Source organism: Ischnura elegans, chromosome 2 (genome assembly GCF_921293095.1).
Source record: "Ischnura elegans chromosome 2, ioIscEleg1.1, whole genome shotgun sequence".
Lineage (NCBI taxonomy): Eukaryota > Metazoa > Arthropoda > Insecta > Odonata > Coenagrionidae > Ischnura > Ischnura elegans.
In genome coordinates this window covers 52916244-52942605 of record NC_060247.1, presented here as the reverse complement: position 1 = coordinate 52942605, position 26362 = coordinate 52916244, and the positions used below count along the sequence as shown (strand labels likewise).

The 26362-nt window shown below is 42.6% G+C and overlaps 1 protein-coding gene across 1 annotated transcript; it reads right to left on the bottom strand.

The window, feature by feature from the left end:
- Positions 1-8059: 8059 nt before the first annotated feature.
- LOC124174228 lies at positions 8060-9031 on the bottom strand. Its single transcript, XM_046553322.1, has one exon. The coding sequence runs from the start codon at positions 9029-9031 to the stop codon at positions 8060-8062; it is 972 nt and encodes a 323-aa protein (XP_046409278.1).
- Positions 9032-26362: the final 17331 nt, after the last annotated feature.

The window sequence follows — 26362 nt, the reverse complement described above, 5'->3', positions numbered from 1 at the left end:
ACTTCGTCTAAATTCAGAGAACTCAGGAAAGCTTCTCGCACGGTGGAGTCAATATTGTAGTGGTCCCGATCCACCCCTCCCTTTCAGGTTGCCAATTTACCTTCCCCGCGGGATTTAACCGGGGGTTATGAGTCGGGGTTCCGCTAAATAAAGGTGGTGCTGTTCGGCCGTGACGGAAGATGACACCATACGGTCGAAGAGCGATTGATGCCTTTTTATAATCCCCATCTTGGGGTGGGGTAACGCACAAGAAAAGGGAGGAGGAACACGTTATTCACGGGAAAAACCAGAGTTCCCGTCCTCCCAAACTTACTCATACACAACACCCATAATCTTACATAACCACATTCATACCCACTTACACATTCACGCTTTCCTCCACGGGCCGTGTTTCAGGGGGGGGGGGTTGGGAAAGTTTAGCGGGTAGGGAATGAATGCGCTGATTGAATGGGACCTCGTAATGGTGTCTGAACCATTACAATACAAAAAAAATCTTTTAAAGAAAGTGAACTTTGGTAATGGTAAGGGCACACTTCCTGTAAGCAGGGTAAAGGGAGAAGTAATGGACTTAAATATTTGAGAGTTAGTCGAGAGTATGAGTTATAAATATATAGATGCCTCAACGGAAGCAAACGCAAATGAAGAATAAGTGGGAAAGATTTTTCAAATCTGTCCCCTTTGAAAATAATTTATTAAGCACACAAGAAAGCATGGAGGGTAAATAGGTTTAACATGGGTAACAGCTTTTTAGACAAGGAATTATATAGCTTTTTGTGACTATAGCAGACATACAATTAAGTGCATAGGCATGGAAAAAGATAGGCACTTGAGAGCTCTAGCAGTTAGAATGTTTGTGACTTGGAATATATCATACCTCCACAGTAGACTGACGGCGCTCCAGGTTGCTCGAGTTATCATTTACATTGGATCCATTTCCACCAGCACAAAAAGTATCCTAAGAACAGCATAAAAGATCAAATTGTTAAATGACATGATAGCATTTTTGAAGATGGGGGCTAAGTAGCATGTGCTTACCGAGTTTGATAGGAGAGATTGTCTCCAGACATGCAGCCTCTCATCTAAAACATCACAGGATCCTATAGTATGCCTTTTTCTCGTATGCGGCAGTATTATTGAAGCACTACTGTTGGGATCTAGGTGACGTTTGTATCGTCCTCTTTTTCCAGCAGTGCCACTTGCGGAATTATCCATCGTTAGTTTGACGCAGAATATTCTCAAGTAACTGTAACGACACCTTGATTATCTGGAACAGCTTATACCACCACTTAAAAAGGCTTATACCTTCGTTTATTACTATGGTAAAAAAATATCTATGTTTTGTTAGCCGTGTTTGGCACGCACTCTAGCCGGCACATGCGGCACATGTAGTCCAACAGTTGAAGATCGTTATACCAGGACCGTTATACCACGTAATACCTCGTTCACATAACGATTGTCCGAGCGATCGTCCCAACGATAGTTGGCTTTCAGCGCGGATTACGCGTACGAGTCGACTCGTTGGTACTAGCCGACTCGGACGTGTATGATATCAACTTCCGGCCGAGTTCACTATCGATTGCCGTGGTTCTCGATACTCGGACGAGGTAGCCGCCATCCTAGTAGCGCTAGTAGCTATCCGAGGGTTCTCGCTTGGATCGAAAAAATCGCTCTGGTCGGACAGCAGTGGATCTCTGTTTCAAAATGGAGAACTTTGAGAGAAGTCTAAGCGTGTACGCGAATGTACATTGGCTGACATAAACCACTTCCCATAAAACAATTCAGTATCACAAACAAACCTAACCAGTAGTTCACTGGCCTTGTCGATGTCAGATGAAGAAATAGTCTTGGTTAAGAATGTACATGGCTTGAACAAGCAGGAAATAATGGCAAAAATAGATTCTCTCCATCGCATTAACCATGAGCACAGGGATTGAATAATAGTGAAACCAATTTTATACTCAGATGTCTTTATACTAAAAAAAAAGCAGAACAATTTACAATGGATCGTGGTCTACGACTAATGAAATGGGGTGGTTTAATTTTTCTCAGTCTTTCCTCAACCGGCCATGCCGGCCGGCCTCGGTGGCGGCGGGGTAAAGTCCTCGTTTGCCAAACCGAAGGTCGCGGGTTCGAGTCCTGCCTGGGTAAGTTACCCTTATCCAGGACATGGGCGTGTGTGCATGTCCTTAATTGTTAATTCCCCATTGTAAAGGCCGTAAATGTGCTATTTATGGGGTAATGGAAATAAATAAATAAACAAGTGATAACTTGTCAACAAGTGAAAATTCATAACTGCGGAAAGCTGATTTATACCATAACTCCATCAAACGTTTTCCCCAAATACCAGCAAACACTGAATGCATGGTATCTATCCCACAACCATTTATGAAATTTGGAACCAATTTAGAGAACATCTTTTCTCCTTTGAACCCAAAAACAGTGGCTGTGCCATTCAGCAGTGTAGAAGAACAATGCTCCAAGGAATTTGTATGGGTCATCAACTCCACATTTTCTGAAAAGGGGTAGCAAAATACCCTCCCTCGCCCTCCGTCTCCCACCCAAAGAAACACTTAAACCTTTATGCAGGCATTTGCCGCAGCCATAATAGCCATTGAAAATTTTCATGTTAAGCAATAAGGCCTTTGCAGGCAAATCAGTTTAGCACTTAATAAAATAGCAATAACTTTAATTCTTTCGCCTGTTGGCAATTCAACAAAAAATTCATTTTAAAGGGATTTTAATGGCTCAAACATAGGTAGCAAAAATGCATTGAAATTTGGTTTTGTTGTACCGTACCATAAGTTGCCAAATATTTCATTCTGAGGCAAATACCTCTTGGCATATTGTAATTCATTAATTACAAAAAGAATTGGCCAGACACATTTTTGAAGAATTAAATACCTGCATAACATCGGTATAGAGCATGAGGGTCATGCCATACACCCCCTTAAGGTACCGTTTAAAATTCTGGTACAGGAGACCATCCATCACATTTTCCATGCTATCCCTCTCTACCCTTTTCCTTATGAAATGTTTCAGTCATGGCATGGCAGAAATCAGGCTGAGAAAACATTTTTTTATCTGTGGTTCAATTGGAATTATCAAAAATGATGAAATACCCATTGCAGTGAATGAGTGCAATGATTATTACCTTCAAGTATTGACCCACAGCCAGTGCAACACTGCATTTTTTTGAATCTGCTTTCGGGTGAGCTGAAAATTTTCCTGATGACATAAACAGACTTAACCATTTTATTCCCATGAGGTAAATGGTCATCTATTAATTTCAATAAGCTTGTCATGCAGGAGTAGGACAGTTTAAAGTGCAAAAAGAAGGAAAATAACATGATGGCACTCTCTTTAACTGTAAGCTTTCCTCCATCATATATTTTTTCATTGTGCATTCCATTACCAGACAATTCTTCTTCGGGCTCGCTATCACCAAAATCGTCATAGCTGTACCAATAGTCACTTGACTCATCCTCGGTATCTACATCTATATAATACCCCGCATGCCGCCTAAAAGGCGTGTGGAAGGGGATGTTAGGACACCAGCCGTTTACAGCTAAAAAAAATGAAGTACTCTTAACGAGGTTGGTACTAGCGTTAATTAAAGTCCTTTATAATAATAATAATAATAACATATTTATTTATTTTCTGTGGCAAAGCCACCTTAGAAAAACAATACATTTACATTATAATATATCAGTCGGCACTAGTGAATACAAATAATAATATTATAGATGTGCACATTTACATTACATATGATACTAGCTGACCCGACAGACTTCGTCCTGTCAAAAAAATTTGTAATGTGGCAGTGTTTTGTTCCTACCTTTTTTATATTCTTTGCAAAAAATTATCCTGAACAGAACCGTCACCCTGGTAATAATTCGGTGTGAATTAAAAAATAATTAAATAAAACACTATAAGCATTTAAAAGTAAGTAATTTTAATCATGTAAATCATAATTATTAACAAAAAAAATCAGTTCTATTTTCATTGTAGTGCTTTGTGATAAACGATGTTTTTTGTTTGATTACCTGGCGCATAGACAAACAAATCTGATGGTTTTCCAATACGGGAACAGGCAACATACAATTGACCATGTGAGAAACATGGGTTTTCCAAATTAATACCACAAACACTTAATGATTGCCCCTGGGACTTGTTTATGGTCATAGCAAAAGCAAGCCGCACTGGAAACTGTAGTCGTTTAAACTCAAATGGCACATCAGTCGGAATCATTGGGATGCGCAGTATGAGAACATCTTCTCCTTTATACTTTCCTTTCAATATAGTTGCTTCTATCACGTTGTTTAGTAGTTTTTTTTATCGCTAACCGTGTGCCGTTGCAAAGGCGCTGTTGGTTGATATTTCGCAACATTATAATTACCGATCCAACCTTTAATTGAAGATTGTGAGGTGGCAATCCTGGCAAATCCAGCGAGTTTAAAAATTCCGGTGGATAGTTAACTACATCGTCTTGGTTAGTTGCCGAATCAACTGATTTATATATCCTCGATTCGCCTGTAATTTGTTCTTGAATTTTGAAATTTAATTCATTTACATCAATGTTTTTGGCTGCCAATATAGCTCGTTCGCTTAACCAATCATGGTTTCTGTAATTTTGAGCAACATCTAGAAATACCTTCTGAGTGAGTTCTTCTTTTGATTGAGTTAAATGACAAAAACTTTGAGGAAAGTTAATGCATCCAGTCAACATGTCAATAGGAAAATTGCCATCACCAATGTCAATGAGTTGTTTAGAGAATATGTTTCCAGATTGGTCATTTTGCAACTCAACACGCATATTCTTGCTTAAATGAAGTACTTTGACATATTTCCACAAATTGGATGACTTTAGACATGCGTTGAGTTCATCAGCTGGCGTTGATCGTGGAATCACTGGCAATGTTTGACGAAAATCTCCTGCTAATAAAATCATTGCACCACCAAATCGGTTCTGATTGCTCCGTAGATCTTTTAAGGTTCTGTCTAAAGCCTCCAAAAATTTTTTATGTGCCATCGTGCATTCATCCCAAATGATCAATTGACATTGCTGCAAAACCTTTGCCATTGCAGAGTTCTTCGAAATGTTGCAGGTTGGAGTTTCATTGCTTTGCATATTTAATGGCAATTTTAGTGCTGAATGGGCTGTTCGACCACCTTCAAGCAAAGTTACTGCGATTCCCGACGAAGCGAGTGCAAGTGCAATTTTATTTTGTGAGCGAATTGTTGCTAATATTAATGAAATCAAAAAAGTTTTTCCTGTACCACCAGGTGCATCTAAGAAGTAAATCCCCCCAGTTTCATCATTTGTTACTTTCATAAGAGTATCAAATACTTATGTTACTTTCATAAGAGTATCTGTTGTTCATTCAACATTGGAAGATTTTTTTGAATTAATTCTTTCAAAGTGTTGAGATCATACAGTTTTTCTCGGTGCAACTCTTGGTTAAAAGATTCATGCATTGGACGATTGGGCGCGGCCAGGGCACACTGTTTTGATAGATATGATTGAATTTGAACTTTGTATAGCGGTAAGAAAGTGCAAATTTACTTTTTGACGTTAGGAACACACCTACATTTCTTAGATAACAGTGAGTGCTTGTAATTTAATATGAACTTTATATAATAGCAATAAAGCTCAAATTGATTCTACGTTTTAGTTAGAAAAACGTTTGTATGTGAAAAAGAAAAGGGCTGTTTTTAGGGTTTTCCCGGCAATTATTCGATTTTTTCTCGCCGTAAGAACCATCCTTGGACTTCAACGAACATTTTAAAAAAAGAATTGGCCAAATTGGTCCAGGCGTTGTTGAGTTATGCGCTTACCAACACATTTTGCGATTCATTTTTATATATAAGATTATTTAATAGTGTTCAAGAATATACAAAGGTGGGAAAGACTTTTACAAAGAAAAAGTTTTATAAAGATATTTCCAGTATTTATATTTAAAAGATTCTAATGATTTCACTTGGGTTAAGTTCGTTGGCAGAGAATGCCATAATTTTATTGCACTTACAAAAAAAGATTTTCCATATACATAACTTTTGTGTGGTGGAAAGTAAAAATAAACTTGTCGTCTAATTTTTAATGAGGATTCAGTAGTCTGTCTTATGGGAAACATATCATACAGATAAGCTGGCAAATGATTACGTATTAATTTAAAAATGAACAATCTCAGGAGATATTTTCTCCTAAGAGTAACTGGTAGCCATCCAAGTTCCCGAAGGTGGGGACTGATGTGTTCAAACTTCCGTTTACCATAAATAAATCTGGCACATGAATGCATTAGCCGTTGGAGCTTAAGGTTTAGTTCCTCAGTAAGGTCATAATAAACTAAGCAGCAATAATCTAGGTGAGGAATATCAAGTAAAGGCGTGTGACGTACGTGACGAAAGTAAAAATTGCTATCATCAAATGGTACTAAAGGATCAATAGACTGGTGACTATCAGTGAATGTTAAATGAGAGGGTGAAGGCAGCGTGAAGTAATCATTAAATTGGTTCAACGTGATGTTCGGAATAATAGAGTTATCTTTTTGTCGAAGTAGACCAATGTGCCTTAGTTCACGCCAAATTAAATGTGGCTTTGGCAGGCCTTCAAGTTTTGTAGCGTAATAAGAGCGCTTTGCGGCCTTTACAAGATGATTGACTGCATTTCTAAGAACTTTATACCTAGCATACACTTCAATGTTTCTAGACCTAACATAGGCTCGATGAATCCTGTCTCTTTCTTTCATTTGCTGTTTCAGCTCTTTAGTTAACCATGGAGCAGCATGGCGACGTGGGATGATTGTGCGTAATGTAGTGTGATTGGATATACAGTTGAGAATATTTTCATTAAATAATTTAACTTTCTCATCAATATTGTTCGAGGTGAATACAGTGCACCAATCTTTTTCAGCTAGGTCATTTATAAAATCATCAAGATTAACATTTTTCAAATCTCGATAAATAAATGGGGAAAGGCTAACTCTAGAGAATTTAAACTTATAGGTGATATGAATTAAGTCATGGGACGAGAGAAATGGAACAGGACATTGTGATGCGCAGATAACTTTATCCTCGTCATCTACGATGAAATGATCAAGCCAGGTATCCCCATGAAACGTGTGGTGGGTTGGTTGAAAAGGAACCATATACATGTTATTGCTATGTATAAAACCTTTTAGATAATTACTGCTAGTGGACTCCCTAGTTAAATCAATATTGAGATCCCCCGTAATAATAATATTCTTATATGCAGTACTAAGTTCGGGAAGCTCTGTTTCAAAGTTAAACAAGAGACTGGATTTTGGTGGGCGGTATATAACACACAGTAAAATTTTTGAGGAATTTTCTCCTGAGACCTCGACTAAGATATACTCGGGTTGAGATAGGCACCCATCTTGGGAGGTGGCCACAATGCTTGCCTTAATGTCATGATGTACATAAACACCTACACCTCCACCAACTTTTCCTACCCTATCACACCTAAGAAATAGGTATTTATCAAGATTTACCATAGTATCGTTAATATTGGGGTTCAACCACGTTTCAGAAGTACATATAATATCATATTGATGCTCAGTAAAATAGAGTCGAAATTCATCAATGTGCCGTATCAGTGATTGACAGTTAACATGACAAAGTTTTAAATCATTCATGAATATGAAATCTTAACAGTACAATTGTATTTTTACAGATAATTTCACAAGAAACGGCACAACGCATTTCACAACCAATTAATACAGTAATACCTACATATAATAGTAATATTTATGCATAATTTGAAAATGGAACTATTAATGTGCATAATAAGGCATTGATTCAACAAATCATTTAATCTAAAAACAAAGAAGGAGAAAGATACTGATACATGAAAAATGAGATACACCCCACAAAATAACAGCTTTTTTCGGAGAAAAAATAAATCCTTGGAAACACATATGATTAATTTTAACGGCAGACGCACAAAGAACAGTAGAAAGATCTTTGATTGATTGGAAGTGGAACACCACAATGCGTTATAGAAGACTAATACGTCTTTCATTATTAAACTATTACATATTTCCTATTTGAAATTTTCAATGTCGCACATGCTACGAATAAGTACACGCTCAGAGCCTTCTCGCTCACGAGCGTATATCTTACCATTTCTTAACCAGATAAATTTGATTTTACCTTGCCTTTTTAGTTCTCTAGCCTTGGAGAATAGTTCTCTGTTGGTGGAAGTAAGACGGCAGTTGACGTAGATCGGGCGGCTGGGAAGGTCGTTCCATCCAAGGTCTTTTGTGTATAGGTTCCGCTTGACTCTCCTCGCATCAAGAAACTCCTCGGCATTTGTGTATCTGAGGAATCGTACAATGATGGGAGGGGGTCTGGATGCATCACCAGCCGGGTTATACCTCACACGATAGGCGTAATCAATAAGTTGTTGGTCAACCTTAATCCCAATAGCCAGTCCAACTTGACTGACTAGAGCACTAACAACTTCACCATCTTTTGCTGGGACACCATGGATTTCAATGGTGTTTTTCAGTGATTCCTGCTCTAATATATTTACACGATTTTCTAGTTCAGTGACAGATGCTTTATGGCCGAAAATTTGCCTCGAAAAATCACTCATTTGGTCACAGAGCTTATTTGTGGCACTATTAAGGGACTCGATTTGCTTTGCCTGTTCACTGACAGTTTGTTCCCAAAACGAAAGAGACTTTTGTAACTCACATTGATTATTTTGTAAAGATTTAACGCGGTCGAGTAATTCTTTCACCATTTCACTCAGCGCGTCAGGCTGCGAGGAGGCAGAAGACGAGTGAACCAGGGCTGAGATGTTACGCACCGGTGTGTCGTCATTCCGGGTAGCACGGGCCACTGTAGCACAGTTACTACACTGCCAATGTTGTTGCTGCTGAGCTAGGAGGCCTAGATCCTCCTCACTGAGTGAGGTGCAGACTAGGTGATATACACCACTGCAGCGTCCACAGGAAAGCTGCTTTTGACTCTCTAGGAGCCTTTTCCCACACTTCGTACACCCAGGCATTGCGAAACTTTCACAGAAACTACGGAGCACAACCAAGAGAGAGACACGACCGCTCACTACGACTGCTCGACTGACATTTTGACTTAATGGTTCGGGGGAAAACGAATTCCCATATCTATCCGTTCGGCAAAACATCTCTCTTAATTTATCGCTTCTATCGGACCTGGAAATATAGTGTGGCTCTAATATTATGTTCTCTGTGTCGCTCTTAAAGATATCCATTCTCAATTGTTCAAGCAATCTAAGCCTAGCGCGCAGCCTCCGAGTCTCCAATGGCTCCCAGCCTAATTCGCTTAACATCTGGGTAACGCTCTCTGTACGCCCGTAGCAGTTTTTGATGAAACGCGCAGCCTTCCTTTGTATTTTATTCAGTTCGCGGATTAAGTCTTTCTGCACTGGATCCCATACGCTCGCTGCATATTCAAGGTGCGGTCGGACGAGAGCGAAATAGCACCTTTCTTTCACTTTCTCATCCGAGAATCTTCCCACAATACGTTTGACGAATCCTAATTTCTTCAGGGCTATGCCGCAAATATTCTTTATATGTGTTCCCCACGTGAGGTTCGAGGTTATCGTAACTCCCAGGTATTTCACTTCGTCTGTTGCCTTTATGTTAATACCATCCACTGCATAAACATGGTTAGAATTGGACGAATTCCGCAAGAAATGTAACGCAGGGCATTTGCTCAGATTAAGTTCGAGTCCCCACTCTTGGCTCCACAAATTAACGTTGTTTAGGTCAAATGATAGAATTTCATAGTCAGAGTGATCACTAATTTCGCGATAGATGACAGCGTCGTCAGCAAATAAGCGTATTTTACTGCTAATGCGGGGGCAGAGATCATTAATGTATATAATGAACAACAGGGGGCCGATTACGCTTCGTTGTGGAACACCTGATGTAACTTTTACAACATCGGAGCTAATTCCGTCAAGAACTACTTTTTGTTTACGATCTCTGAGAAAGTCGCGTATCCAGTTTACAACTGTTTCGCTTAATCCGCATGACTGTAATTTGTATCAAAGTTTGTTGTGAGGTACAGTGTCGAAAGCTTTCTTAAAATCTAGAAATAGTGCGTCAACTTGTCTTTTTGATTCACCAGATTTTAAAACGTCGTGAAGAAAGAGCGCGAGCTGAGTTACGCATGATCTACCTTTTCGGAATCCGTGCTGACAGTCATGGAGGAAGTTACGTCTATCCAAGAAAGTCATTATATTGCTAACGATGATATGCTCGAGTATCTTGCCTATAATCGATGTTAATGAAATCGGACGGTAGTTCCCTGGGTCATGTCTGTTTTCCTTTTTGAATATGGGTGTAACGCTTGCGATTTTCCAGTCTAGCGGTAACTTCCCTTCGGAGAGTGACTTCTTGAATATGATCTCTAAGTTAGGTGCGATCTGTGGAACTAACTCCTTGAGGACACGCGCGGATATTCCCTCCGGACCCGGAGATTTGCTATTCTTAATCGATTGTAGTTCTTTAGTTATCCCGTCACGTTGTATAGATATTTCTTCCATCGATTCGTCAGTATTTGGGATGTCTAAATTGGATTGAGAATCGTCAGTAGTGTACACTTTCGAAGTGGGAATTTAAAGAGTTAGCTTTGTCAATATTTTCGGTGACAAGTTTACCATCTTTATCAAATAACGAATCTACGGTTGAATGTTTTCCTTGAAGCTCTCTCGCGTATGACCAAAATGATTTCGGATTTTCTTCGAGTAATTCTCCAAGTACTTTTTTCTTAATCTTTCGCATTGCAGTGGGCATTGATTTTCTGGTTATTGAGCGTTGTGCAGCGTAACTTTCTTTAGTTTCAAGTTCCTTCAATTTATTACGTGTCGTAATGGACTTTCTGTACTAGTTGTATAGTTTTCTCTGTTTCCTAAGTTCCCTTCTGACGTCGTTGTTGTACCAGCGAGGTTCCTTATTATCACATTTCAGTTTTTGTGGAATATGTTCGTTGATCCCTTGGCGCAGAATTTCTAAGAAGTTTTTCCATGTTACGTCTGTGCTTTGGTCCTTTGTTGTAACTACGATTCTTTTGGAGGAGTCATTAAGCATCTCGCCAAATTTTGTGAAGTTGCATTTATCAAATAAGTAAATATTGCGTTTTGGTTTTACGGCTGACACTACATCAATTTTTAGCGTTGCAAAGATTACTCTGTGATCGCTTATACCGTCAATAATATCGAGTTGTTTTATCAACTTAGGATGGCTTACTGCTAAAAGGTCTAATATCTTATTTCCTCTGGTAGGCTTGTCAACTACTTGGGCAAGAGAGTGATTTGCAAGTATGTTGAGTAATACTTCGCTGATTTCTCTATTCCTTGAATTCGGTTTAACAGTATAAGTATTCCAGTTTATGGATGGAAGATTAAAATCTCCCCCGATTACTATTACACTTTTACTGTCTCTCTGAGTAAATGCGGATATTTGATTTTCTAGAAGGTACATAATATCGACTTCGGAGGTCTATAAGAAGAGCAAACACGAATACTCCTTTTGTTTCGTTGTTTAATTGTACACCATACGCTTTCTATTTCGTTGTCACCCATTTCGTGGGCGGCGCTGTGTAAATGTGATGTAACTGCTATAAAAACTCCGCCACCTGTTCTATTGCGTCAATCGCATCTGTAAATTTTATATTCTGGAGGAAAAACTTCGCTGTCGCTTATATCTTCCGTAAGCCAACTCTCTGTCCCCATGATCACGTCTGCGTTCTGAAAAATATGCTCGATTTCGGCGCGCTTGTTTTTTTACGCTACGGCAATTAACTACAACAAGGTTAATGTCATATTTTGTGGTTAGAGTGTCGGTTGGTTCTTTTCCAAGCTTTTGTATACTCAGCGAGTGAATTTTATTGGCAGTATTAATAATGTTTGACATGTTTTCTTTCTCTGGAGCACGCGTTTTGGGAAAAATAACGCTATTTTCCGGCGTAACCGCACCCACCTGTCGCCTTCCTTTCAAGGCAAACACTTTTGAATGTCTATTTTGTACAGTTAAAAGCCCGGTTTCATCACAATTAAAAACACAATGAGCTTCAAACTTATGTTTATCTTGGACTGTTTTTAATATTTCAAAAAATTTAGATACATTGGTCTTGTTGAACCCTTGAGCTCTTGCTTGTGAAGTGGCTTCTGGGGTCCGCAAACTTATGTTTGGGTGCCTTTTTTTAAATCCTGCCACCCAATCCTTCCCCGCCATCTTTTTTTCGTTGTTGGAAGTGTGATGGATGTTGTTTTTTTTTCTGCGAGGCTGTATGCCGCACGGCGTCATACAGCCTCGCAGAGTCATTTTGCGAGACTCCATAAAATCTTCTCTCCATGTCTATAATAAATTCTACTAGTTGCTTCTCTTGTTCATCGTTAAATACTTACTGTACTTTCCTAGTATTTTTTCTCACCAGTGGCATCTTGATTCTTCTCAAGTACTCTTCTTTTAAGGGTATTTCTAGGAACGTTAAACTGCTTTGCTGCAGTTGCAAACGGCATTTTATCTCTTTTAACTGCTAATATTGCCTGTCGCATTGATTCTGAATCCCATGATTGTTGGGTAGACTTTCTCTTGTATGTGTATGGCATCTTGGAAATACCTGTAACAATATCAATCCTAATAGTTATGTGATAAGATAATATTTTTTATGTTAATAAGTTGGGATGAGTGTTTGCGTCCCTTTCCCCAGGAGCGTGATGAAATACGTATAGGATGAGATATTAATTCATTTAAGCTACTTCGGCAATATTGAATGCATAAAATGTATATTATTGCGAGTGCCGGGCAAAGTGGCCACGGTGGCCACTTTGCCCGTCGTGTATAGTGGCCACTTTGCCCGTCGTGTATAGTGGCCACTTTGCCCGAAATGACGCCATTACTTAAAATAATTTCTACAGACTAACCTAAATTGACACAGCACTTTTAAACCAACTACTATCAAACGCTGAAATCAAGCGAGTCCAGTAGTACTATTGCCACTAGTTAATGCTTTTTCTAGCATTTAGTAATAAAACAAATAGTTAACACTTGACAAAACTCAGAGATGAAGGAAATTAAAACTATTTCACCGTGGTCAAACTGCGAAACGCACGACATCCAAACTCACACACGGCAATGAGGCAATGGCTGTCGACAAGTTAACTTCGTTCCCGCATGAGTGCAGCACTTACCGGCGCCATGGCACCAAATGGCCACTTTACCCGCCCTGGCCACTTTGCCCGTGCCTCCCCTACAAGGCCAAAACATCCAAACTATGATTGTGTTAATATATCCCATGGTGTAGAAGGATGCAAAATATCTGTTACGTTTCCAAATGCTCACTATTTTTAACATAAACCTTCATACGAATAGTTGACGAAAAGATCAGCCATGATATGGTTGAACTACATGGAATAACATGAAAACATGAATATTTTACAAAGCCCCGCACGGGGGGAAGAGAGTAATCTCTTCCTTTGGGAAGTCGCGCCCCCACGGACCCGAGCCCACCGGGGAGACAACCTCGTCAAAAAACCCTTCGTACGCTAGGATAGCGTCCAGACAGCATGTGACTCTGCTGTGCTGAGTAGCCGAAACATCTGGCGTCCAGATTCACCCACGTGTTTGCCGTGCGTGGAGACCCGTACAAGGGGGAGAAGGGGATCCTGGTGGGTGAGTTCTCCGGCACCCAGCTGGGCGTCGGAAACCCGGTATGGGCCGGAGTTCAACACCCCACTTCGGCCCTGGATTCCCCGAAAAACGGGCGGCCGAGAAGAGCCCAGCTCGGTCAATCGGCTCCTGGCGGCTGGGGAGCTTGCCGGCTCCTTCCGAGCGTACGCCAGGACGGGTTAGTGCTGGAGATATGGGGATCTCCGGAGGGCGGCCGAAGGTGCGTGGGTTCGGAGGGCCCCCGCGCTGGAGGTTCTAACCCAAAAGAGATCCCCTATCAAAGGTTCCTATATCCCTCGGGTAGCCCTGGCGACCACACCGGATCTCGGTGTGGCGTCCCGAATGTGTGGCTCCGTGGTGGGTGGGGAGCCCAGGGGATGAATTTCTGTTTTGAGTCCATGGATAACAACTTTCTTCCTCCAACGAAAAGATCCCGTCCGGAAGTGGGCGGGGGAGAAAGTAAGTCTACCGCATGTCGGAAATTCCTTGTTATGAGATGTGCTAATGATGGTGAGACCCTGACAAAGGTATCTCCCTTTCTAATAAGACGAGTTCTGTCGGCAGCGATACCCGGTGACTTAGAATCGGCCAAAAAATTAAGGGATGGATCACTGTTAATTAAAACCAGCAACGAAACACAAAGCGAAAAGTTATTGAAAATGACAAAATTTAACGAAATACCGGTTAAGGTCCAGGTGCACCAAACACTCAATACATGTCGGGGAGTCATTTCGCATTACGACCTACTCTACGTCTCTGAAGATGAGATAAAGAGTGAGATGGCGTCTCAGGGTGTAATAGACTGCCGCCGTCTAAAGACAAAGAGGAACGGTGAGCTGACCAACAGCACGTCCGTCATCCTCACTTTCTGTCGTGACAAACTTCCTGACAAGGTGTATGTGGGATACGAATCTGTTTCCGTAAGGCCATTCATTCCTAGCCCCATGCGGTGTTTTCAATGCCAGCGTTTCGGCCACATCGCTACCAGATGTGAGGGCAAGGCCACCTGCCCGCGCTGTGGCAAAGATAAACACGAAGGTGACGCGTGCACCTCTGCACCAACCTGTGTGAATTGCGAGGGATCACATCCGGTTTATTCTCGAGACTGCCCCAAGATGAGAGAAGAGAAAAAAATAATGGAGATAAAGACAGTGGAAAAGCTGCCATATCAAGAAGCACGAAAGAAATACAGAACACTCATCGCGCCTACGTTCTCCCGTTCGTATGCTGCCGTAGTAGATAGTGAGAGAAATAACAATACTGACACGCAAGAGAAAAATAAGGACGAACATACTATTAAGAATGCAAAGCAAGCCAAGCCGGATAAGGCTACCAAGCCGGCAACGAAGAAGGGCACAGCGCCGGAAAAAAACGATGCTAGTCAGGGCTCTTCAAAGAAGAACCCAACCACAACACCCACCGTGGCCACGCAAAGCAGGCGTGGAAAATCTCAGTCCCCGGGTCCATCTGGTTCGCCTACGCGTAGCCAACCAGAGTCTATGGAAGAAGACGAATATATTTCCGAGTCAGAAATCATCCGGGCGAAGGCTAAGGAGAGAAGACGCATTAAGCGTTGACTCTCCCTGTCAGTTTTAAATTAATTAATCTATTTATTTATTTACCTTTTATCAATTTTTAATGGCTTTTATCATACAGTGGAACTGTAACGGTTTTTATCGGCATAAGGAGGAGCTAGACATTTTAATCAGAGATTTTAACCCGTCCTGTATATGTCTGCAGGAAACACGTTTTAAGGACACGGACAAGGGATTTTTAAAACATTTTCACGCTTTTAGATTGGACGATACCAGCGGCCAACGAACCCATGGTGGAGTTTCGGTTTTTGTCCGGGAGGCTCTTTACACCTCCCGAATAAATCTTAACACACCGTTCCAAGCGGTAGCGGTGACGGTGCACGCTCCCGAGGCGATAACGGTGTGCAACGTTTACCTGCCCGAGGGTGCACCCGTCACCCGTTTTAATCTAGAATCCCTTGTTCATCAGCTACCTCAGCCTTTTATTTTACTCGGAGATTTCAATGCTCACGATCGTCAATGGGGAAGCACCCCGGAACAGTGCAACCGTAGGGGACGTATTTTATCAAGTTTTATTAGTGATTTTAACCTAATTTTGCTCAATAACGGCGAGAAAACCCGTTTTAACTCTTATAGCGGCGATTCTTCCTCCATTGACTTGGGTATTGTATCGACTAGTTTGGTCAATAAACTCAAACTCTCTGTGCATAAGGATCTTAGTGGGAGCGATCACTTTCCCCTTTTAATCAAAAGGGAGCAAAATTTAAACCCCGATTTTATTAGACCAGGCTGTTGGATTGTCCGGAAAGCTGATTGGCATCTTTTTAACTCAAATTTTAACTACGTGTGGGATAAAAACAACGACTGTGTAACAAACGTAAATCTTTTGACATCCAGCATCATTCAAGCCGCCGAAATTAGCATACCACGATCTCGAAGCATCCTTCCAAGAAATGCTGTGCCATAGTGGAATGAAACCTGCGCAGAAGCCATTAAAAAACGTAAGAAAGCTCTCCGAATTTTCAACAAGTATCCTGCAGCAAATAATCTCTCCGCTTTTCGGCGACTAAGAGCGAAAGCGCGTCAGGTAATAAAGGACGCAAAGAGGATTTCTTGGATGAATTTTGTCTCCGGTGTCAACCACAGGACTCCACTTGCACAGGTATGGCGTAAGGTGAGGAGCATATCGGGTAGCAGCCAGCATCTAGGTATATCCTTCCTAGAAGTCGAAGGAAAGGTTATCACTTCTCCAGCTGCGATAGGGAACGTATTCGCCCAATTACTCGCCAAAGTGAGCAGCGACGAATGCTATGAACCTTCCTCTGCGATCCTCAAGAAAAGGCTCGAGAACGTCCCTATATCCTTTATGGAGCCTAAAACAACGGCAGACTACAATATGCCATTTACCATTTGGGAGCTGAAATCTGCCATCCAAGACTCCCACGACACGTCCCCAGGACCCGACGAGATCCACAATGCCTTCCTCCGAAATCTATCGGAATCGGCGTTGCTGGAAATCCTTGAAACTTTTAATCAGCTCTGGGCCAATGGGGATTTTCCTCCGTCCTGGCGGGAGTCCGTCATTGTTCCCATCCCAAAACATGGAAAAGACCGAGCTGATCCGAATTCTTACCGGCCGATTTCTCTCACCAGCTGCCTGTGCAAGTTAATGGAGCGAATGGTAAATCGACGTCTCATTTGGTGGCTGGAGCGTCGAAAACTCCTCTCTAGGATACAATGCGGATTCAGACGGATTCGTTCCACAATGGATCACTTGGTTAGAATTGAAAATTTCATCCAAGAAGCCTTCCTTCTCCGCCAACACGTAGTCGGTGTATTTTTCGACTTAGAGAAGGCTTACGACCGGGTCTGGCGACGTAAGATTCTACGCGTATTACGCGAGTGGGGTTTTAGAGGCTGTTTGCCCATTTTTATACAAAAATTTTTAACCAACCGTGTTTTTAAAGTAAGGACGGGACAGTTGTTGTCAAATTTTTACCCTCTTGACAACGAAGTTCCCCAAGGCTCCGTTCTTAGCGTGACGTTGTTCGCTATTGCGATCAACGACATAGCTCACTGCATCAAGGAGCCAGTGTTAGGGTCACTGTTTGTGGATGATCTCGCGATTTTCTGCAGATCATCTAGGGTCGTGAATGCATCGCGTATGGCGCAACTCACCATCAATAAACTTCACAAATGGACCCAAAATAACGGCTTCCTTTTCTCTTTGGAGAAAACAAAGTGCGTTCACTTTTCTCGCACTCGGGGCGTCCATGTAAATCCCACGTTACACCTAGGTGGTAGAAACCTCCCATTTGTGGAATCAGTCCGTTTTCTGGGGATGACCCTCGACCACAAACTCAACTGGAAGGAGCACATTAATTCTGTCAAGGTAAACTGTTTGAAGTCTTTGAACATTTTAAAGTTTTTAAGCCACGCATCTTGGGGAGCAGACCGCACCACCTTAATTTTACTTTACCGCACACTGGTGCGGTCGAAATTAGACTACAGCTCATTCGTGTATGCGTCCGCTCGCGAGACGTATTTGAAAGCACTTAATTCAGTGCACAACGCAGGTCTGCGACTATGCACTGGGGCGTTTAGGACCAGCCCGATTCCCAGTATATATACCGACGCAGGCGAGCCTCCTCTATGCTACCGAAGGACCTGGCTTCTTTGTAGCTACGTTTCCAAAATTTTAGCAATGACGAGTCACCCATGTTATAGTTTACTTTTTAAACCCCGTTTTATTAATGTTTTTAACCGAAGGACTAAAGCAACCAGACAAGTAAGCGTTCGTTTTAACGATTTTATTCGCGGATGCGAATTCACGCTACCTGAAGTGTATCCTGTTTCATTCTCGGAACACCCCCCTTGGATCACTCCCACTCCGGTGGTGAATATTCTTTCACGATCTCGACCGAAGTCTTCCACAACTCCCTCGGAGTACCAGCGTTTGTTTGCCATGTTCCGATGGAATCACCCCAACCTTACCCCCGTTTACACTGACGGTTCGAAAGATAACTCTGCTTGTGCATGTGCAGTGTTCTCCCCTATCCACGGGAACATCAGAGCAAAGCTTCACCCGATGTGCAGTGTGTTCACGGCGGAGCTTTATGCCATAAGGACAGCTCTAGAAGCCCTAGGTGACCACGGCGGCTCCTTTGTCATATGCACTGACTCCAGGAGCTCGCTACAAGCCATCTCTGGCTTCTCACCCGTGCACCCGATCGTGCAAGAAATACACTCTCTCCTGCTGACCCTTTCGAGAAAGGGTTTGAATATCCATTTTCTGTGGGTACCGGGACGTGAGGGGATAGCCGGGAATGAGATAGCAGACGCTATGGCCAAGGAAGCTCTGAATAACGAAGTTCTTGTCTCAACGCTGGTTCCCCACGGGGACTTACGAGCATCTCTAAGAAACGTGGTATTTGGAAAATGGAGGGAGTCATGGAGGATTCTAAATAATAACAAGCTCCGTGGCATCAAGGACATGGTAGCAGCGTGGCCCTCCTCAGCTCGTAGTAATCGGAGAGAGGAAGTAGTACTTACACGATTGAGGATAGGGCACAGCCCCCTGACCCATGCGTATCTCTTTACTGAAGAGAAGGAACCTCCCCAATGTGGGGATTGTAAATGTCCATTAAGTATTAGACACATCATGCTAGATTGTGTTAAGTACCGCGAAGCGCGAAGACGAAATAATCTAGGGGGAGACCTAAAAACCCTTTTAGGAGACCACCCTACCAACTTAATCTGTACATTTCGGTTTCTCAGAGAAATAAACATTTTTAATAAAGTCTAATTGTGTACACTTTCAACGAAGACATCAGATGCAGTAGATTACTTTATACATAACTTTTGTAATTAAATAGCACAGTAGTGGTGCAAAATGACCTTGCCGTCGATGCACCCTAAATCCAAATACTACTACTATTTTACAAAGTAAAGTAGCCATGATTTGGCTAAACTTATGATTATAGAAACGCTCTCCCTCCATGCCTGGGATTCAGGACTGGTCATCATTCTCCATTGCTTGTTTCTCGTTACATACTTTCCTTTTGTTTTTGCCTTCATCAGTCCTACATTTAGAAACCCGAAACCACTCTTCAATGCTTCTCGTAACGCATTTAAGATCGAACAGTGCTCCAGGCACATTCTTGGCCTTCAAACTCTCTGCAAAGTAGTTAAAAAACAATGTGGTTAATATTTGGAAATATGTTTACTGCTAGGGTTTTCTACTTATTAAGCATAACTGAAGTAACTAATAAATAACTTATTATGGTAAAATTTTCAATTTAAAATGGCATAGTTAAAACATTATCAAACCCATAAGAAAGAACGTCCATGATACGATTAATTAACAATTACACTGATATATATTCAACTTCACCACTTGTTAAGGAGAATATAACTATGACATACATACTTAGAACGAATATAACTAATACACTTGCCAAATATCACATTTATGATTGAGCTGAAATGGACCTCAAACCCCATCTTATTCTCTGATCTGCCTTTCATGCAGAAGTGGACTGCTAGCTCATTAGACATCAGGGTTGTGCACATGTCATTAACGGTTTTATTCAACTCAGCCCTCATCTGGTTATCATGTGTACATTTAAACATCATATTGGATGGCCTGTCCTTCAAGAAACAAGTCTGGAAAATAGTATGAAAACGAGGAAATTGAGAATACACTACAATGTTCATCCATGTTATCATAAGAGCCACAGAAATGCTTATGTTACGATGAAAATGCCACTCAAATACTAAAAATACAAAAATATTTACAATTTAAATGGAATACCTACCAAATACTCCCTATTTTCAATATTCTCCTCAAGTGTTTCCTCTAGTTTTAAGAGGTCACCCACATCAGTAATATGGAATGAATGCATTACCTCAAATTCACTCCCCGTTGATCGTATGCCTGGCAGTCCAACGACGCGACTTTCTAGGTAACTAATCTTGTTCTTCACCTCCGTCATGGCATCACTGTCCTTTAGAATGTGCCTGGCAAGCTATCTTTTTAGGTCTCTCACCTCCTCCAAAACCTCATTTTTCATGGAAGCAAGGAAGTCTATGGATTGAAAATGATAGCTATCAGGTAGTTATATGGAAGCTGTAGTGAGCTCACAACTTCCAAGAAATACATACCCATGACCTGCTTACTTTGCAAATCAGTGTGGAAAGAGAGCTCAGACTCTGATACTTGGACTCCCTTATCACATTGTGCACGGACACATTGAACACCTTGAGTTATTGATACTGGAGCGAGTTCCCTATAGTATCACATTCACATGATGAAGCACATTATTGTTAGTCAGGCGAAGTAAAATGAATCTAACTCAGTACAAAAAATAAAAAAATGAAATAATAATTGGTAAGGAAATAGTTTAAGGTGCACTTACTTTGCCTGCATAAATTGTTATTCCCCCCTTAAACTCAATAACATACATTTAATTTTACTAACTCACCAAGTGGATGTGTACAGAATTTTACATCAATTACATCCCACCCATCACTAGGTGGAGATGCAGTCTTAAAAGCCCGAGAGATGGCTACCCAATTATAGCTGTCCCTGGGGTAGTGACAAACTATTTTGTCTCGATTGAGCCTCACCCAAGACGAGGGAACTGCCTAAACGGTTTACCCACTGTATCCTGCATGTGGGAGAAATTCCTCCACTTGCCAGGGCATCCTGAAAGAGTGAAAAAAAATCGATTACTAAAATATTATATTCAAAGAAAAACCCCCGCACGGGGGGAGGAGAGTTATCTCTTCCTTTGGGGAGTCGCGCCCCCACGGACCCGAGCCCACCGAGGAGACAAGCTCGTAAAAAACCCTTCGTACGCTAGGATAGCGTCCAGACAGCATGTGACTCTGCTGTGCTGAGTAGCCGAAACATCTGGCGTCCAGAATCACCCACGTGTTTGCCGTGCGTGGAGACCCGTACAAGGGGGAGAAGGGGATCCTGGTGGGTGAGCTCTCCGGCACCCAGCTGGGCGTCGGATTCCCGGTATGGGCCGGAGTTCAACACCCCACTTCGGCCCTGGATTCCCCGCAAAACGGGCGGCCGAGAAGAGACCAGCTCGGTCAATCGGCTCCTGGCGGCTGGGGAGCTTGGCGGCTGGGGAGCTTGGCTGCTCCTTCCCAGCGTACGCCAGGACGGGTTAGTGCTGGAGATATGGGGGTCTCCGTAGGGCGGTTGAAGGCGTGTGGGTTCGGAGGGCCCCCGCGCTGGAGGTTCTAACCCGAAAAAGACCCCCTTTCGAAGGTTCCTATGTCCCTTGGGTAGCCCTGGCGACCACACCAAATCTCGGTGTGGCGTCCCGAATGTGTGGCTCCGTGGTGGGTGGGGAGCCCAGGGGATGAAATATAACTTAGTATGGAGTCTGAAATTCTTCCTCCACCAAAGAGATCCCGCCCGGACACGGGCGGAGGAGAACAGTTATTCGAAAGAGCAAAACGGTTTCTGTCACTGAAATGCTCCAAGGACGGCGAAAATTTGAAAAAGTTTTCTCCCTTCTTCATTAAAAAAGCACTTCAAGCCATCATTCCAGGAGAGCCAAACTCAGTAAAGAAACTTAGAGATGGTTCCCTATTAATCGAAACAGCCAATAACTTACAAGCCGAAAAATTGTTAAAAGTAGAAAAGTTGCACGATATACCAATCAATGTCGAGATCCACCGTACTTTAAATACATCTAGGGGTGTGATCAGCCACTACGACCTACTATATGTTGAACCAGACGAAATTAAGAAGGAGATGGCTTCCCAGGGTGTCATTGATTGTCGACGACTTACAACAAAGCGTAACGGTGAAGTGATTAATACTACCTCGGTAATCCTCACGTTCGGTTTGGATAAAATCCCGAGCAAAGTCTACCTAGGCTATGAATCGGTACCTGTGAGACCTTTCTTTCCCAACCCGATGCCTTGCTTTCAATGCAAAAAATTCGGCCACATCGCACCGCGATGTGAGGGCAAGAACACCTGCCCGCGCTGTGGCAAGGACAAACATAACGGTGAGAAATGTACCTCGGAGCCTTTCTGCGTCAACTGCGAGGGTACGCATCCATCGTACTCTCGAGATTGCCCCGTCATGAAAGATGAAAGGAAGATAATGGAAATCAAGACCCTGGAAAGAATCCCCTATTCCGAGGCACGAATGAAATACCGATCACAGATGGCCCCAACATTCTCAAAATCGGTTTCGCAAATAGTCGCAACCACTAAAAAAACTACATGTACCATCTCTACGCAGACTTATAATGATTTTCGCAATGAGAGCACGAAGATGCCCATACGAGAACCAAAAAAAAACAGAAAAGCAAATTAATAAAGTCACAGACAGGAAAAGTTTCTATAGGCGGTTTCCCCTAAGAAAAACCCAAAATCTACTTCTGAGGATGCTGGGAATAAGCGGGATAAAACACCCCCACCCACATCCTCTAAAGATGCACAATATGATGCCATGGAAGAAGACCTCTGTGTCTCGGACACAGAAGTGTTCCAGGCCAGGATAAAGCAGAGGAAACAGCGGTTAAAACGTTGATCCTCCGCTCACCGTGTACATACGTACATTTCGGATTTTAACCTATTTATTTATTTATTTTAACAATTCAAACCATGTATTTTATTCTACAATGGAATATGAATGGTTTTTATAGGCACAAGGAGGAGCTGGTTGTTTTAATTAGAGACTATAACCCCGTCTGCATCTGCCTGCAAGAGACGCATTTTAAGCTGACAGACAAGACCGTTTTAAAAGGTTTTAAATTTTTTAGACTTGACGACACCAGTGGTCAGCGAGCCCAGGGTGGAGTGGCAATTGCTATTCGGGAGGCCCTATACAACTCACGAGTGCAATTGAACACTCCGCTGCAGGCAATTGCAGTGACAGTACACGCACCCGAGGCAATTACTCTCTGCAACGTATATCTGCCGGAAGGTGCACCTGTGAGTCGAGTTAATTTAGAATCCCTCGTTCGTCAGTTACCTCGGCCCTATGTTTTAATGGGTGACTTCAACGCACACGACACCCTATGGGGTAGCACAAGAACTCAGTGCAATCAAAGGGGACACATAGTTACAAATTTTATCAATGACCTTAACTTGTTTTTAATAAACACCGGTGAAAAACTCGATTCAACAGCTTCAACGGTACCTTCTCGTGTATTGACTTAAGTATTTCGACAGGTGGCCTAATGCGTAGGCTTGAGTGGTCCGTACATAAAGATTTATGCGGTAGCGACCACTACCCTATTTTAATTAATAAAGGTGGCGGTTTTATCCACCGTCCGAATCAACCAAGCAATTGGGTTGTCCGCAAGGCCAATTGGTCTCTTTTTAGAAGAAAATTTTATTTTAAACACGACGACAATGTGAATGGTGTGGGGAACATAAAAGTATTCACAGATAAAATACTAGAAGCCGCAAACTCCACCGTACCCCGTTCTAAATGCAAATCTCACAGGCCCACAGTTCCGTGGTGGAACGAGGGGTGCGCAAAAGCTATACAGGTGCGAAAGAGGGCACTCCGAATATTTAGCAAATATCCTACGGCGACAAATCTCACCGCCTTCCGGCGCCTCAGAGCGAACGCTCGGCAAGTAGTTAAGGAGGCCAAGAATGCATCATGGGAGGAGTTTGTGTGTTCTATAAACCACAGGACTCCCATATCCAACATCTGGAGGAAGATTAAAAGCAGCGATCAACGACATAGCTCACTGCATCAAGGAGCCAGTGTTAGGGTCACTGTTTGTAGATGATCTCGCGATTTTCTGCAGATCATCTAGGGTCGTGAATGCATCGCGTATGGCGCAACTCACCATCAATAAACTTCACAAATGGACCCAAAATAACGGCTTCCTTTTCTCTTTGGAGAAAACAAAGTGCGTTCACTTTTCTCGCACTCGGGGCGTCCATGTAAATCCCACGTTACACCTAGGTGGTAGAAACCTCCCATTTGTGGAATCAGTCCGTTTTCTGGGGATGACCCTCGACCACAAACTCAACTGGAAGGAGCACATTAATTCTGTCAAGGTAAACTGTTTGAAGTCTTTGAACATTTTAAAGTTTTTAAGCCACGCATCTTGGGGAGCAGACCGCACCACCTTAATTTTACTTTACCGCACACTGGTGCGGTCGAAATTAGACTACGGCTCATTCGTGTATGCGTCCGCTCGCGAGACGTATTTGAAAGCACTTAATTCAGTGCACAACGCAGGTCTGCGACTATGCACTGGGGCGTTTAGGACCAGCCCGATTCCCAGTATATATACCGACGCAGGCGAGCCTCCTCTATGCTACCGAAGGACCTGGCTTCTTTGTAGCTACGTTTCCAAAATTTTAGCAATGACGAGTCACCCATGTTATAGTTTACTTTTTAAACCCCGTTTTATTAATGTTTTTAACCGAAGGACTAAAGCAACCAGACAAGTAAGCGTTCGTTTTAACGATTTTATTCGCGGATGCGAATTCACGCTACCTGAAGTGTATCCTGTTTCATTCTCGGAACACCCCCCTTGGATCACTCCCACTCCGGTGGTGAATATTCTTTCACGATCTCGACCGAAGTCTTCCACAACTCCCTCGGAGTACCAGCGTTTGTTTGCCATGTTCCGATGGAATCACCCCAACCTTACCCCCGTTTACACTGACGGTTCGAAAGATAACTCTGCTTGTGCATGTGCAGTGTTCTCCCCTATCCACGGAAACATCAGAGCAAAGCTTCACCCGATGTGCAGTGTGTACACGGCGGAGCTTTATGCCATAAGGACAGCTCTAGAAGCCCTAGATGACCACGGCGGCTCCTTTTTCATATGCACTGACTCCAGGAGCTCGCTACAAGCCATCTCTGGCTTCTCACCCGTGCACCCGATCGTGCAAGAAATACACTCTCTCCTGCTGACCCTTTCGAGAAAGGGTTTGAATATCCATTTTCTGTGGGTACCGGGACATGAGGGGATAGCCGGGAATGAGAGAGCAGACGCTATGGCCAAGGAAGCTCTGAATAACGAAGTTCTTGTCTCAACGCTGGTTCCCCACGAGGACTTACGAGCATCTCTAAGAAACGTGGTATTTGGAAAATGGAGGGAGTCATGGAGGATTCTAAATAATAACAAGCTCCGTGGCATCAAGGACATGGTAGCAGCGTGGCCCTCCTCAGCTCGTAGTAATCGGAGAGAGGAAGTAGTACTTACACGATTGAGGATAGGGCACAGCCCCCTGACCCATGCGTATCTCTTTACTGAAGAGAAGGAACCTCCCCAATGTGGGGATTGTAAATGTCCATTAAGTATTAGACACATCATGCTAGATTGTGTTAAGTACCGCGAAGCGCGAAGACGAAATAATCTGGGGGGAGACCTAAAAACCCTTTTAGGAGACCACCCTACCAATTTAATCTGTACATTTCGGTTTCTCAGAGAAATAAACATTTTTAATAAAGTCTAATTATGCACACTTTCAACGAAGACATCAGATACAGTAGATTACTTTATACATAACTTTTGTAATTAAATCGCACAGTAGTGGTGCAAAATGACCTTGCCGTCGACGCACCCTAAATCCAAATACTACTACTACTAAGATTAAAAGCATCTCTGGCTCTAACCACAACCTTGCAGTTTCATCCCTGAAGGAGACTGACCGAGTCCTGACGACACCTCCCGAAATAAGCGAGTGCTTCGGACGTCGACTTGCGGAGACGAGTTGTGGCGGCAGCTACGACGAACCATTTAGAACAATGAAAGAACAGAATGAGACGATACCTCTTACCTTTAACCCGAGAGACTCTGGCGAGGTTTACAACGACCCCTTTTCTCTGTGGGAGTTGACCTCCGCCATCCTCGAATCCCGTGACGGCTCACCAGGAATAGATAAGGTGCATAACGCTTTTCTAAGAAATCTTCCCAAAGAAGCACTCCCCCATATGCTGCGATCCCTTAACCAAATTTGGTCAGAGGGTAGTTTTCCAGACCCTTGGAGGGAGTCCATAGTCGTACCCATCCTTAAACAAGGAAAAGATGGATCGGACCCAAACAACTATAGACCGATATCTCTCACCAGCTGCGTATGCAAGTTGATGGAAAGAATGGTCAACCGTCGTCTCGTTTGGTGGTTGGAGCGGCGGAA